This window comes from Tenrec ecaudatus, chromosome 1 (genome assembly GCF_050624435.1).
Source record: "Tenrec ecaudatus isolate mTenEca1 chromosome 1, mTenEca1.hap1, whole genome shotgun sequence".
Taxonomy (NCBI): Eukaryota; Metazoa; Chordata; class Mammalia; order Afrosoricida; family Tenrecidae; genus Tenrec; species Tenrec ecaudatus.
Genome location: NC_134530.1, coordinates 76,037,245 through 76,051,596, shown reverse-complemented (window position 1 = coordinate 76,051,596; position 14,352 = coordinate 76,037,245). Strand labels below are relative to the sequence as shown.

At 37.9% G+C, this 14,352-nt stretch overlaps 1 protein-coding gene across 1 annotated transcript in view; it reads left to right on the top strand.

Moving 5' to 3' along the window:
* The window catches only part of FAF1 (Fas associated factor 1), a 504,460-nt gene that overhangs the window by 174,302 nt on the left and 315,806 nt on the right, over positions 1 to 14,352 (top strand). The window contains exon 5 of the mRNA XM_075555846.1: positions 7,825 to 7,916. Coding sequence (XP_075411961.1) covers positions 7,825 to 7,916 — 92 coding nt within the window. The remainder of the gene's footprint in view (positions 1 to 7,824; positions 7,917 to 14,352) is intronic.

Sequence of the window (14,352 nt, the reverse complement as noted above, 5' to 3'; positions counted from 1 at the left end):
ACAGCAGCCTCTGCAAGGGTGCAAGATGAAACTTTCCACAACTCCCGTTGATTTCTATGAGTCAGAGTTGACTCCATGACAATGAGAAATTTTCATAATTTTCACCCTAATTCTTCCACATTCATGGTTATATTTGCCTCATGGGTAGATCTCTCACTGCCATTGAATTGTTTTCTATTCATAGCGACCCTATAGGGACAGGCCCTGTGGGTTTCTAAGATGGTAACTCTTTATAGAAGTAGAAAGCCTCATCTTTCTCCCCATAGATAGATATATACAAATAACTTTTTTCATATCTTTCTATCAATCTATATTTGTGCGTATACTCCCACTTTCCCTCCCATACCCATTCAGCCCAGGTATCTACCCACTCACTTACAGTTATTATAAGATTGTATATTTAATATTAACCTCTTTTATTTAACTCTAGTATTCTTCCCAATGTTTCCCTGCCACCAATATTTTCTGACTTTTTTTTTACTGTATTCTGCTTTCTCCTTCACCCAACCAAATATGTGACTGCCCTCTAGCCAGTAATTTGCCCTTCTTTTCCCTTTCTCAGTACCCATTAAAGAATTTTTAGTTTTAGTCTAAAACCCATCTCTTGACTTATTACAATAGAGGTCTCATATTTGCTGTTCTTTGTGATTGAGTTATTTTACCCCCCATACTGTCCTCCAGGTTGATCCGTGTGTTTCACAGATTCATTGTTGTTCTTAACCTTGCCTAGTATTTCATTGTGTGTATGTGCAATAGTTTATCCTTTCATTGATAGGCATTTAGGTTGCTTCCTTATTTTTGCTGTTGTGAATATTGCTGTGATGAACATGAATAAGCATATATCTAATTGTGTACTGACTCTTATTTTTCTAGGATATATACCAAGTTAAGGAATTCCTCAAGGAATCAGAGGAATATTGTGTTTCATCGGTGCTTTACTGCTCCCTGGTTGACTCATCTCTTCCCTGTGACCCCTCTGTGAGGGGATGTCCCATTGTCTACAGATGGGCTTTGGGGCTCTGCTCTGACCCCCCTGGTTCTCAACAATATGTTTGTTTGTTTTGGGTCTTCTGATGCTTGTTATCTGATCTGATGACACCTCATGATCGCACAGACTGGTGTGCTTCTTCCATTTGGGCTTGTTGCCTTTCTGCTATATGGCCGCTTTTTTAACTTCAAGCCTTTAAGACCAGAGATGCTATATATTTTTGATAGCCGGGCACCATCAGTTTTCTTCACTACATTTGCTTATGCACCCATTTTGTCTTCAGCATCATATAATGTCAGTTTGTTAGAACAAAGTGTTCTTGCATTGAGGGAGGGTATGACCAGAGGCCTGAAGTCTGTTTACTACCTCAGTGTATTGTCATATAAATATATGTACATAGGCAAGTACCTCGATTTTTTATGAATTAATGTATTTACATATGTGCACACCTATGCTTATACCTCTATCCAGAGGTTTTCTTCCTAGACCATTTTCTGTTTTCTTTTTCCTTTTCCCCAGTGGCATAGTGGTTATGCATTGGGCTGCTAACCACCAAGTCAGCAGTTTGAAACCACCAGCTGCTCCTCAGGAGAAAGATGGGACTTTCTCCTCTCTGAGAGAGTTAAAGTCTTGGAAACTCACAGTTCTACCTTGTCCTATAGGGTCGTTAATGAGTATGCATCCACTTGATGGCAGTGAATTGATACCTTAGTGGTTACCATGCTATTTTACATTCTCACTAGCAATGTATAAGGGTTCTACTTTCTACACATTCTCACAATCATTTGTCTTACCTTTTTTTTAAGCTTTGCTTTTATAGGTGAGGTTATATCATTGTTGTTTGATTTATATCTCTGAAATGTCTAATGATGAAGTAAGATATTTTTATGCTTGTTGGTTACCTGAATGTCTTCGTTTATTGGATTACTTGACTTTTTCTTATTGAAATGTTGAATTTTCTATAAATTTTAGAGATTAATCCCTTGTCCAATATGTTTTTGCCAAAATATTTTTTACAAGTCTGGGGGTTCTTATTTTACTCTTTGGATGAACTATTGATGCAATATATGTCTTGTTTTTAAGAGATCACAATCATATAGGTTTTCATCTTGGTGTTTTCAGTTGTATCTGAAGTGTACTAGGGCCCCTCTGCTTGTCTCTGGTTTTTCACTGATATTTTAGTTCTAAGTTTTACATCTAGGTCTCTGATCCAGCTTGAGTTTAGTTTGTTTTTGTATCTGATGTGAAATATGGGTCATGTTTCATTTTCCTGGAAGTCTAGTTTTTCCAGTACCCATTTCTTAAACAGACTGTATCTTCCCCATTTAAAGAGTTTTGACCCATTTTAAAAGATTAACTGTGTAATCTGTTGTTAAATAGGGTGTTCTGTGTATGTCTATAAGGCCAAGTTTGCTGGTTGTGTTGTTTAGTTCATCTGTATCTTTGTTGAATTTTTTCTGATTGTTATGTCCTTTGAAAATGTGTTTTAAAGTCTCCTTTTAAAATGGGTGTACTTTTTCCTTCAATTGCTATTTTTTCTTTCAGTTTGTTAGTGCTTGATTTATTGATTTTGCTAGTCCTTCACGGGGTACATAGATGTTTATTGTGGCGATGTCCTCTTGCTCAATGACCCTTTAATCATTGTATATTGCCCTTCTTTGTTATACCCTGATTCTTTATACCCTGGTTTTTGCCTTAGTATCTATTCTATCAAAAATTAATTTTGACATTCTTTGTCTTTTTGATTGCCATTAACTTTATATATATCTTTCTATCCTTTGATTTTTGGTTTCTTTTTGTCTTTGTGCTAAGGTGTGTCTATTGTAGATAGCATATTGATGGACTCGATTTTCTTATTCATTCTGTTAACCCGTCTCTTGACTGGCATATTTAATTCATTTGTATTTATTGACAGGCATGAATCTTTTGCTGTTATTTTGTTGTATGTTTTATGTGATATTGGTGGGTTTTTGTTTCACTTAATTTTCTGTGCTTTATTTATTTGTGTGTTCTGTCATTTTCTTTATTGATGTTGGTTTAGTGTTTATTAAAAGATGAAGATTTTCCTTTTTTATTTTGGTTATTATTGCTACAGCTGTTGAGTGGGTTCTGAATCATAGCAACCCTTTGTACAACAGCATGAACTGCTGGACCATCCTTGTGTTCTTATGTTGAGCCTAGTCTTTTAGCCACTGTGTCAGCTTACCGAGTTGAGGGTCTTCCTCTTTTACTCTGCCACTCCACTTTACCAAGTAGCATGCCTTTCTCCAGAGACTGCTCTCTTCTGACAACATGTCCAGAGCACGTAAGATGAAGCCTTGCCATCCTTGCCTCTATGGAGCACTCTGGCCTGACTTCTTCTAAGACAGACTAGTTTGTCCTTTTAGTCCATGGTATTTTCAGTATTCTTCTCTAGCACCACAGTTCAAATGCATCAATTTTTCTTTGGTCTTTAGTTTATTCTGGTGATTTTGATTAGGAGGTTTATTTTCTTTGAGGTTATCCTATAATTTACCAATTCCCCCCCATGTTTAAAGCAGTGTCTGCACAAACAAGTTATGTAACTATACTCATTATTCTTTCTTTTTACTTTATAATTGTCTTCGTTTTAAAATGGATGTCTAGAAGGATCTCTCTTGGGCCCAGAGGGTATAGCTGGGGGTAGATCCACTGGTTAGGAAAGGAGTTCTTGCCCTCTCAGGGGTGGCTGAAGGCAGACCAGAAATGTCAGGCCTTTCGTATTCTTATTCGATAAGGCAGAGTTCTTGTGCTTTCATTAGAAGAGGTGCACCCAGTGCTGGTCCACAGGGACATGGCTCCAACCTCAGATAGAGTAGGTCCTGTGCAGGAGTATTGTCACCAACCACAGTTGTAAGAAGAACTGGCCATGAGGATGTGGGGGATAACGGTAGCATCACATTTTTCTGGTCACCAGCTATGTGTGTGGGACGGGGCACACATGCGTGTGCATGGTTCTGTTGTCCTGATCAAATGAAGCAGATTATCAGGTTGCTGCCTAAATTGACTACTACTTGGAAAAGTTCAAGATGGTCATGTTATGTCAGACCAGCTGACAATTCTCCAATTCTTTCTACCTCCACCTCTGATGCTTCTGCTTAGCTTCTTCTCAATTGGCTTGTAATCCATTTCTTTTATTCCTTGTCCTTTTTTGTTTATTCCTTTATTCTTTGATTGTCATCTGTATGTGTTCCATTTGGTCTCTTAGAGCTTTTGTAGAGAATCTAGACAGTGTCATCTAGACAGCTTTTGTAGAGAATCTAGATAGCTAGAATCTTCCACCTTTTGCCAGAAGTCCTGACACAGAATAGACTTGATCGGAATTGGGGTTTGGTTTATGGTTTAAATGCTTTCATAGAAAATAAGAATACGCTTAAAGTAATAATCAAAGTTTTCACACCAAGTTAGAGAACTTAATTTTTTCCCTCTCTCCACTTCTTTCAACCAAGATGGAATAACTAAAACTGGATTTGCCCTCAGACCTAAATAAGCTAAAATATGACCCAAAAGGATTGAAGGGAAATGGTGCTGGAGTACTTACTACCTGGTCCTACTAGCCAAAATAGAATACCTTATAATTCATGAGCATTTAGAGAGATTACTTTGAAGACCCTTGTCTCAGTTGTAAGATATTATTATCCCTAGTATTCCCAGATTAAATACTGTTTTGTTGCCATTGAATCATAAAAGCAAGACCTGAGAGGAGTACAGTTTCCAAGTAATTTAAATGCATCCTAGAAGGCAGCCCAAGAATGTTTACCCATACTTTTTTTCCCTAATAACATGCATCTTCTACATTTGTTTGCCAAATGCTCCCTCATTTATTTATTTATTTACTTGCTTGCTTACTTACTTACATACATACATGCTGCTATATATATTAAAAAATCACTATAGCACATTTACAAAACTACTTTCTGGGAGGAAGCAATTGGCAAACAAATGTAAAAGCACCTGTTATTTGCAAAAAATTACGGTATAGGAATACATAAATATCAAGCAAACAACAAAATCTCTGATGTCTAATAAAAATGACCAGTTATACAAAAGAAGCTGGGAATCCTTAACCCATAAGGTGTAGATAAATTAATTTACATCTACCTAGAATTAACATAGATATTAAAATTAACAGAGCAGGACAATGGAAAAATACTATGGTTTGTGTCAGGTGCACCTTAGTGCTCAAAGTAACCGCCCAGCTTCTCAACACTCTAAAGAGGTCTTGGGCAGCAGATTTACCCAATGCAATGCATTGTTTGATTTCTTGACTGCTGTGTCCTTGATTCTTGATTGTGGAGACAAGTAAGATGAAATCCTTGACAACTTCAAACTTTTCACCATTTATTATTTTGATTTCCTTTACACTGAGTTGTAATCCATACTGAAGGCTACAATCCTTTATTTTCATCAGCAAGTGCTTCAAGTCCTCCTTACTTTAAGCAAGCAAGACTGTGTCAAGGTTGTTAATAAGCTTTCCTCCAATCCTGATGCCACATCTTCTTCACCAGCATACAGATTGAATAAACATGGGTTAGGTAGGTGGAGATGCTACCTTCAGAAGTAGATAGACCTACATGGAGGATATGTCAGAAACAATAGTTTTATATTTTGATATATTTAATAAAAGTTTCAATAAAAGGCAAAGCAAGACAAAAATAGCAATATATTTATGTCATTATTAAAGTTAAATGAAATACATTAGGAAACTTATTTAAAAGGTACAGGTTTGTCACAACTAACACATGAGGAAAACATCTCAATATCTCTACATAATAATTCAATTGAAAATCAAAATTTTCCCAGAAAGATTCAGTCCTAGATGGCTTCATTAGCGAATTTTAAAAAAATAATTTATTAGGGGCTCATACAACTCTTCTCACAGTCCATACATATACATACATCAATTGTTTAAAGCACATCTGTACATTCTTTGCCCTAATCATTTTCTTTTTTTTTCTCCTCTTTTCTTTTTTTACGTTTTATTAGGGACTCATACAACTCTTATCACGATCCATACATATACATACATCAATTGTATAAAGCACATCCATACATTCCCTGCCCCAATCATTCTCAAAGCATTTGCTCTCCACTTAAGCCCTTTGCATCAGGTCCTCTTTTTTTTTCCCCTCCCTCCCCTCTCCCCCCTCCCTCATGTGCCCTTGATAATTTATACATCGTTATTTTGTCATATCTTGCCCTATCCGGAGTCTCCCTTCCCCCCCTTCTCTGCCATTCCTTCATTAGTGAATTTTAAGGAAGAAATATTACTAATCTTTCACAAAATAGAGAAAGATGGAACATTTCTTAATTCTTTGTATATGGCCAGCATTACTCTAATAACAAAACCAGATAAAAACTATTATAGAAAACAAAAATTATATAGACCATATTTTTCTTAGGCAGGTAGAAGCCCAATTTTAAAGAAATCACTAGTTAAATGCAGTAAGAATGAAGTATAGTATATCATAGCCATGTGGATTTTAGGGACGTAAAAGTGTTACTGAAGCAGTGACTGTTTACATTGTAGCATTGCTTACTTACCAATTGTCCTATCATAGAATTTTTATAACCTAAACTTTCCTTTCCTTTATTAGCCTGGGACTGTTTTTCTTCTTTAATGTATCATCTGCTCTCCCACCCTCACCTTAATGCCCTTACTATATGTGTGGTTGGATTTTTTAAATCTAAAATTATGGAAAAGTACCAACCTAATAACAAGCAATTAAAAATGTATATTTTTATTAACTGGTTTTCTGAAAACAATATAATAAAATATATCAACTGATTGATATTTTCAATTTATACTTGAATACTGAAAATTTATACTTGATTACTTGTTGTTTTCTCATGAACACCTTGTCTGTTTTCCTGTTCCACCTTTGAGCTTTGTGTCTTCACTAAATAGGGTATTCTATTTCTGTCGTGGTGTAGCCCTCTTTGCGTCCGTAGCTATAGTTCAAGCTGGGTTTAAGTCTCATTTTTCTTGCAGAGCCATCTCTATTTTTAATCCAACACGATTTTTGCTTATTTGAAATTTTCTTTAACACAACTTAAATTATCTTCAAGGTTATTGTAAGAGGACTTCAGAAAATTTGTAGGAAAACAGAAGACTAATGGAATTTTCTCACAAACGTTGACTTCATTTCTTAGCTACTTTCTTCTCTTATCTTATTTCATTCTTGCACATCTAACAGTTACCATTCTGACTCACGGTGAGCCACTGTACTGCAGTAGAACTGTGTTCCACCAGCTATTTAAGGCTTTGACCTTTTGAAACTGATCATCAGGCCTTCAGACTCTGGAGGTAGTTAAGCTAGATAATATTATGACCCTAAGAGTAAGTAAATGTACTGGTTTCTTCAAGGTAAGATTTCAACCCATATATTTATCCCCAAATCTCTTTTTCCTCACTACTACTACTAATAAGTTTTATTCCTTACCTGCTACTCCTATAATATGCCAAAACACAGTAGGAATTTCCAGTTGATTGCTTTGAAATGAATGGTCTCTCTTCAACGCCCCCTTAGTCGCAGATGCATGTTTCTTTGAGAAAGTTATACAGTTAATAATAAACTAGCTAATTAATTAATCGAGGAGTCATCAGAATTAGTACTGAAGCCTGAGTTCTTCAAAGGGGCACCATGTTGTTTGTTCAAGTAGATTTGAAGTTTGTAGTACAGAAAATTTTCTTATTAATTCATCAGACAAATGCCACTGATTACACTATATTCCAAATATTAATGTTAGTCCTATATATGGACAAAATTTGACTGCATTATTGTCTTAGTAATATTTGTCTCTTCTTATTTATACAGGGGAGATTAAACAAATTCTAGAGAATGAACTTCAGATACCTGTTTCTAAAATGCTGTTAAAAGGCTGGAAGACTGGAGATGTGGAAGACAGTGTGAGTTTCTTAATTGCATAGAAATTAAAGAAAATTAAGTGTTGTTATTGTCTCAGTGAAATATGAATGTTAATGTCACACTTGACATAAGTGTGATATTTAGTAATAATAACTTATTTTAAAAAGCAAGCCATTTTTCAAGTTAAAGCAGTCTCCGACTAAAAAATAGAATTGCTTTAAATGAGCTAGGCATGTAAATAGAAACACTATATAGCATGTTTTCAAATTTCTAATTATTTTAATTTTTGGAGTTAGTTTTACACTCTATTTTGAGAGCTTTCACCTTTTCTCAAACCCATAGGGTGTCAATGAGTGCCCGGGAGTAATAATTTACCGAATACTTACTTACTGGCCTGAAAGAAGTCATACACAGTATTTACATTAATGCCAAGTATTAATTATGGAACAAAGATAATAATAGGAAAAAATTTAAAACTTGGAAAATATAATTGGTAAGAATATTTCTTTGCTTACTTGGATAGCAGCCAGTATATGAATTGTATTTTATTGAATGCATTGTATTTTAAGAATTTTCGGGGGGAGTGGCAGGCCTGGTAGGGAATGATCAAGGGTAATGTTACATAAAGAAGAGGTATAGCTGTAATCCAGGTGGGGACGGAGCATGGTAGTGGGGCAGGAGGAAAGTCAAGGAAAATAGAGGAAAGAGCTAGGGGGCAATGGGCATTTATAGAGGTCTAGACAAAGACATGTACATGCAAATATATATATGAGGATGGGGAAATAGATCTATGTGCCTATATTTATAGATTTAGTATTAAGGTGACGGAAGGACCTTGGGCCTCTACTCAAGCACTCCCTCAACGCATGAATACTTTCTTCTATTAAATTGGCATTCTCTGATGCTTACCCTCCTGGCACAACTGCTGAAGCCAAAGCAGATGAACAAGTAAATATGGTGAAGAGAGCTGATGGTGCCCAGCTATCAAAAGAGATAGTGATTGGGGTCTTTAAGGCTTGAAGATAAACAAGCAGCCATCTAGCTCAGAAGCAAAAAAGCCCACATGGAAGAACACACCAACCTGTGTGATCGTGTGGTCCCGAAGGGATCAGTTATCTGGCATCAACGAACAAAAAATCATATCATTGGCTGCACACCTCCATGATACGATCGCGAGGACAAACGGGTGCATAAGCAAATGTGGCGAAGAATGCTGATGGTGCCCGGCTGTCAAAAGAGATAGTTTCTGGGGTCTTAAAGACTGGAAGGTGAACAAGTGACCATCTAGCTCAGAAGCAACAAAGCCCACATGGAAGAAGCACACCAGCCGGTGTGATCACGAGGTGCCAAAGGGATCAGGGATAAGGCATCATCAAAAAAAATAACAACTTACCATAGTGAATGAAGGGGGAAGTACAGAGTGGAGACCCAAAGCCCATTTGTTGGCCACTGGAGATCCCCTCATAGAGGGGGTCTAGGGGAGGAGATGGCTCAGTCAGGGTGCGATGTAGCACTGATGAAGAATACAGCTTTCCTCCAGATCCTGGATGCTTCCTCTCCCCCAACTACCATGATCCGAATTCTACCTTGCAAGCCTGGATAGAGCAGAGGTTGTACACTGGTGCATATAGGAGCTGGAGGCACAGGGAATCCAGGGTGGATGGTGCCTTCAGAACCAGGGGGTGAGGGGCGATACTGGGAGAGTAGAGGGTGAGTGGTTTGGAAAGGGGGAACTGATTACAAGGATCTACATGTGACCTCCTCCCTGGGGAACAGACAACAGAGAAGAGGGTGAAGGGAGACTCCGGATAGGGCAAGATATGACAAAATAATAATTTATAATTAATCAAGGGCTCATGAGGGAGAGGGGAGCGGGGAGGGAGGTGAAAAATAAAGAGGACCTGATGCACAGGGCTTAAATGGAGAGCAAATGCTTTGAAAATGATTAGGGCAAAGATTGTACAGATGTGCTATATACAATTGATGTATGTATGTATGGATTGTTATAAGAGTTGTATGAGCCCCTAATAAAATGTTTAAAAAAAGAATTTTCACAAATGTTGCAGTTTTAAGATTAATAGTTGCTGTTCTCCAGGACTCATAGCAACCTCAGTTATCAAATATGTGAGACATTTGTTGTTGACTGAGAGGGGAAAGAGGAAAAGAAGCAAGTTAATTTAAAATTTTAAATGTTGGAGGGGGAAATATTGAATCTTTATAATCAGGCATACATTTACAATCATCAGGTTTAGGTTCAGTTCTTTGTGATGAGCTTTTGGTAGATACTGTGCTTGTGAGTACGTACATGTTTATTTCATACACAAGGAGGTTTCAAAAAGTCTTTGGGAAAATGGAATTAAAGGATATTGGTATTTCTTTTTGAAACACCACAAACTTTTGGAATGCAGGTATCAGTCTTTTTCCATTTCTCATAGTACTATAATTATAATGATATAACTGTATTAGTTATATACTTATATATAATATCTGTAATATATCATAATTCTTATTTCTTATATTTATATCTTTTATTAAATCCTTTAGTCTTGTATTAAGGAGCCCCACTGGCATAGTGACTTAGGCATTGAGCCGCTAACAGCATGGTCAGCAGTTTGAAGCCACCAGTTTATCTGTAGTTGAAAGATGAGGATTTCTACTTCCATACAGATTTACAGTCTCAGAAGATCATAGGGCTAGTTCTGCTCTGCCAAGTAGTGTCACTGTGAATTGAATAAATTTGAAGACCGAGATTTTTTCAATAAGTCTACTTTCAAAATATACTGTATGGACTCGTGTACAAGCCGAGTTTTTCAGTACATTTTTTAATGCAGTTTTTGTGGTAAAATTAGGTGCCTTGGCTGATATTTGGGTCGACTTATATTCAAGTATGATATCAAAGCAGAAGCCACTTTTCAATATTTGTATTGCAACTTCCTTGGTGATTACAATTGCATCAGTTGTTGTTAGATGCCATTGAGTCCATTTCAACCCAAAGCCACCTCTGTACAACAGAATGAAGCACCATCCTCACAATCTTTCCAAGCCCAAGCCCTTTGTTGAGCCACTGTGCCAGTCCATCTAAGTGAGGACCTCCCTCTCTTAGCTGCCCCTCTACTTTACAAGCATGATGTCCTTTGGTCATATCCAAAGCTTGTAAGATGAAGTCTTTCCCTTCTTGTCTCTAAGGAGCACTCTGACTGTATTTCTTCCAAGACTTGCTTTGTCCTTTTAATAATACATGGTACTTTCAATATTATTCTCCAGCACCATAATTCAAATGTAATTCTCCGCTGGTCTTCCTTATTCAATATCTGACTTTCACCTATATAGGAGACAATTGAAAATACCACGACTTGGGTCAGGTGAACTTTATTCCTCAATACTCCAAAAGGTCTTATACAGCAGATTTAACTAATTCTACATATCTTTTCATCTCTTGATTGCTGCTTCCGTGAGCATTGATTGTGTATTCAAACAACGCAAAATCTTTTTTTTTTCTAGTCCTTTTTTAAAATCGTTTTATTAGGGGCTCATACAGCTCTTCTCACAATCCATGCATCTATCAATTGTGTAAAGCACTTCTGTACATTCATTGCCCTCATCATTCTCAAAATATTTGCTCTCCATTTAAGCCCCTGGCATCAGGTCCTCATTTTTTCCCCATCCCTCCCTGCTCCCTCCTCCCTCATGAGCCCTTGATAATTTATAAATTATTATTTTGTCATATCTTGCCCTCCCTGACATCTCCCTTCACCCACTTTTCTGTTGTCCATCCCCCAGGGAGGAGGTCACATGTAGATCCTTATAATCGGTTCCCTATTTCCAACCCACTCTCCCTCTACCCTCCCAGTATTGCCACTCACACCACTGGTCCTGAAGGGATCATCCGCCCTGGATTCCCTGTGCTTCCAGTTCCTATCTGTACCAGTGTACATCCTCTGGTCTAGCCAGACTTGCAAGGTAGAATTCGGGTCACCATAGTGGGCTGGGGGGAGGGGGGAAAGGAAGCATTTAGGAACTAGAGGAAAGTTGTATTATTAATCTTTGCTACATCGCACCTTGACTGGCTTGTCTCCTCCCTTAGACCCCACTGCAAGGGGTTCTCCAGTGGCCAACAAATGGTCTTAGGGTTTCCACTCTGCACTTCCCACCTCATTCACTATGGTAAGATTTTTTTGTTCTGATGATGCCATATACTTGATCCTTTCGACACCTTCTGATCGCACAGGCTGGTGCGCTTCTTCCACGTGAGCTTTGTTGCTTCTGAGCTAACTGGCCGCTTGTTTACCTTCAAGCCTCTAAGACCCCAGACACCATCTCTTTTGATAGCCGGGCACCATCAGCTTTCTTCTTCACATTTGCTTATTAACCAGCTTTGTCTTCAGCGGTTGTGTCAGAAAGGTGAGCCTCATAGAATGCCAATTTAATAGAAGAAAGTATTCTTGCATTGAGGGAGTACTTGAGTGGAAGCCCAATGTCCTGCTATCTTAATACTAAACCTATAAATATAGGCACATAGATCTATGTCCCCATCCTCATGAATATATTTGCATATGTACATGTCTTTTTCTAGACCTCTATAAATGCCCTTTGCCTCCCAGCTCTTTGCTTTCTTTCCTTGACTTTCCTCCTGTCCCACTATCATGCTCAGTCCCCACCTGGGTTTCAGCAATTCCTCTTGGTTACATTACAATTGATTGTGCCCTACCAGGCCTCCCACACCCACCTCACTACCAATTGGATCACTTGTTGTTTCCTTGTCCATGAGTTTGTTAACACCACTTCCTTCCCCCCCCACCTCCCCTCCCTCATGTCCCCCCAGAACTCTTAGTCCTGTTGTTTTCTCCTCCAGATTGTTTATCCAGCCTATCTTATTTAGACAGACCTGCTGAGATAATAATATGCACAAAAACAAGACAGCAAAACCAAGCAACAATATACAACAATGTACAACAACAACAAATTACTGACAAAGAACAAAACAAAACACAACAAGAAAGAAAAGCTTGTGGTTAGTTCAAGGATCGTTTGTTGGGCAATGCAAAATCTTTGGAGAACTTCAGCTTTTCTCCATTTCTCATGATGTTATCTATTGGTCTAGTGTTGAGGATTTTGGTCCTCTTTACATTGAATCATTAAAAATACTGTGGGCTACAATCCTTGATCTTCATCAGTAAGTGTTTTAAGCCTTCCTCCAATCTTAATGCACATTCTTCTACATAGAATCCAACTTCGCTGATCATTTTATCAGCTTATATATTGAATAAATGTGATGAGGGGATATAATCCTGATGCACACCTTTCCTGATGTTAAACCATACAGTATCCCTTTGTTCTGTTCACAGAACTAACAGCCTTTTGAGCCCTGTGTAAGTTCTGAATGAATTCCATCAACGAAGTGTTCTGGAATTCCCTGATTTTGAAGACTATTCATAGTTTATTATAGTCTGCACAGTCAAATACCTTTGCATAGTCAATAAAACACAAATATCTTTCTGGTATTCTCTGCTTTGAGCCAAGATCCAGCTAATATGATGGATCGGCAATGATAACCTTTGTTCTGTGCCCCCTTCTAAATCTGGCCTGAACTTTGGGTAGCTCCCTGTCAATGTAGTGCTGTAACTGTTGTTGGATAGCCTTTTTATTTATTTATTTATTCATTCATTTATTTATTTATTTATAATCATTTTATTGGGGTTTATACAGTGTGGATATATCATAATCCATACATACATCCATTGTGTCAAGCACATTTGTATATGTTGCCATCATTTGCAAAACAGTTTCTTTCTACTTGAGCCCTTGGTATCAACTCCTCATTTTTCTTCCTCCTTCTTCCCTCCCTCCTTCCCTCCCTCCCTCATGAACCCTCGATAATTTAGAAATTATTTTTTCATGTCTTTCAGGACTGATGTTTCCTTTCATCCATTTTTATGTTGTCACTTCCCATCTTCCCCTTACCCTTCTGGTATTGGTTCTCTTATTATTGGTCCTGTGGGGTTTATTTGTCTTGCATCCCCTGTGTTTCCAGCTCTTAGCTGTACCAGTGTATATGCTCTGGTCTACCCTGATTTGGAAGGTAGAATTGGGATCATGATAGTGGAGCGTGGGGTGGTAGTGGAGGAAGCATTGAAGAACTAGAGGAAAGTTGTATTTTTCTTTGGTGTTATACTGCACCCTGACTGGCTTGTCTCCTCCTTCTGACCCTTCTATAACGGATGTCCCATTGTCTACAGATGGTTATCCACATCAAACTTCCCCTCATTCACAATGATAATGATTTTTTGTTCTGGGTCTTAGATGCATGACACCTGATCCCATTGACGCCTTGTGATCCCACAGGCTGGTGTGCTTCTTCCATGTGGGCTTTGTTGCTTCTCAGCAAGATGGTTGCTTGTGTATCTTCAAGCCTTTAAGACCCCAGTTGCAATATATTTTGATAGCCAGGTGCCATCAGCTTTTTTCACCACATTTGCT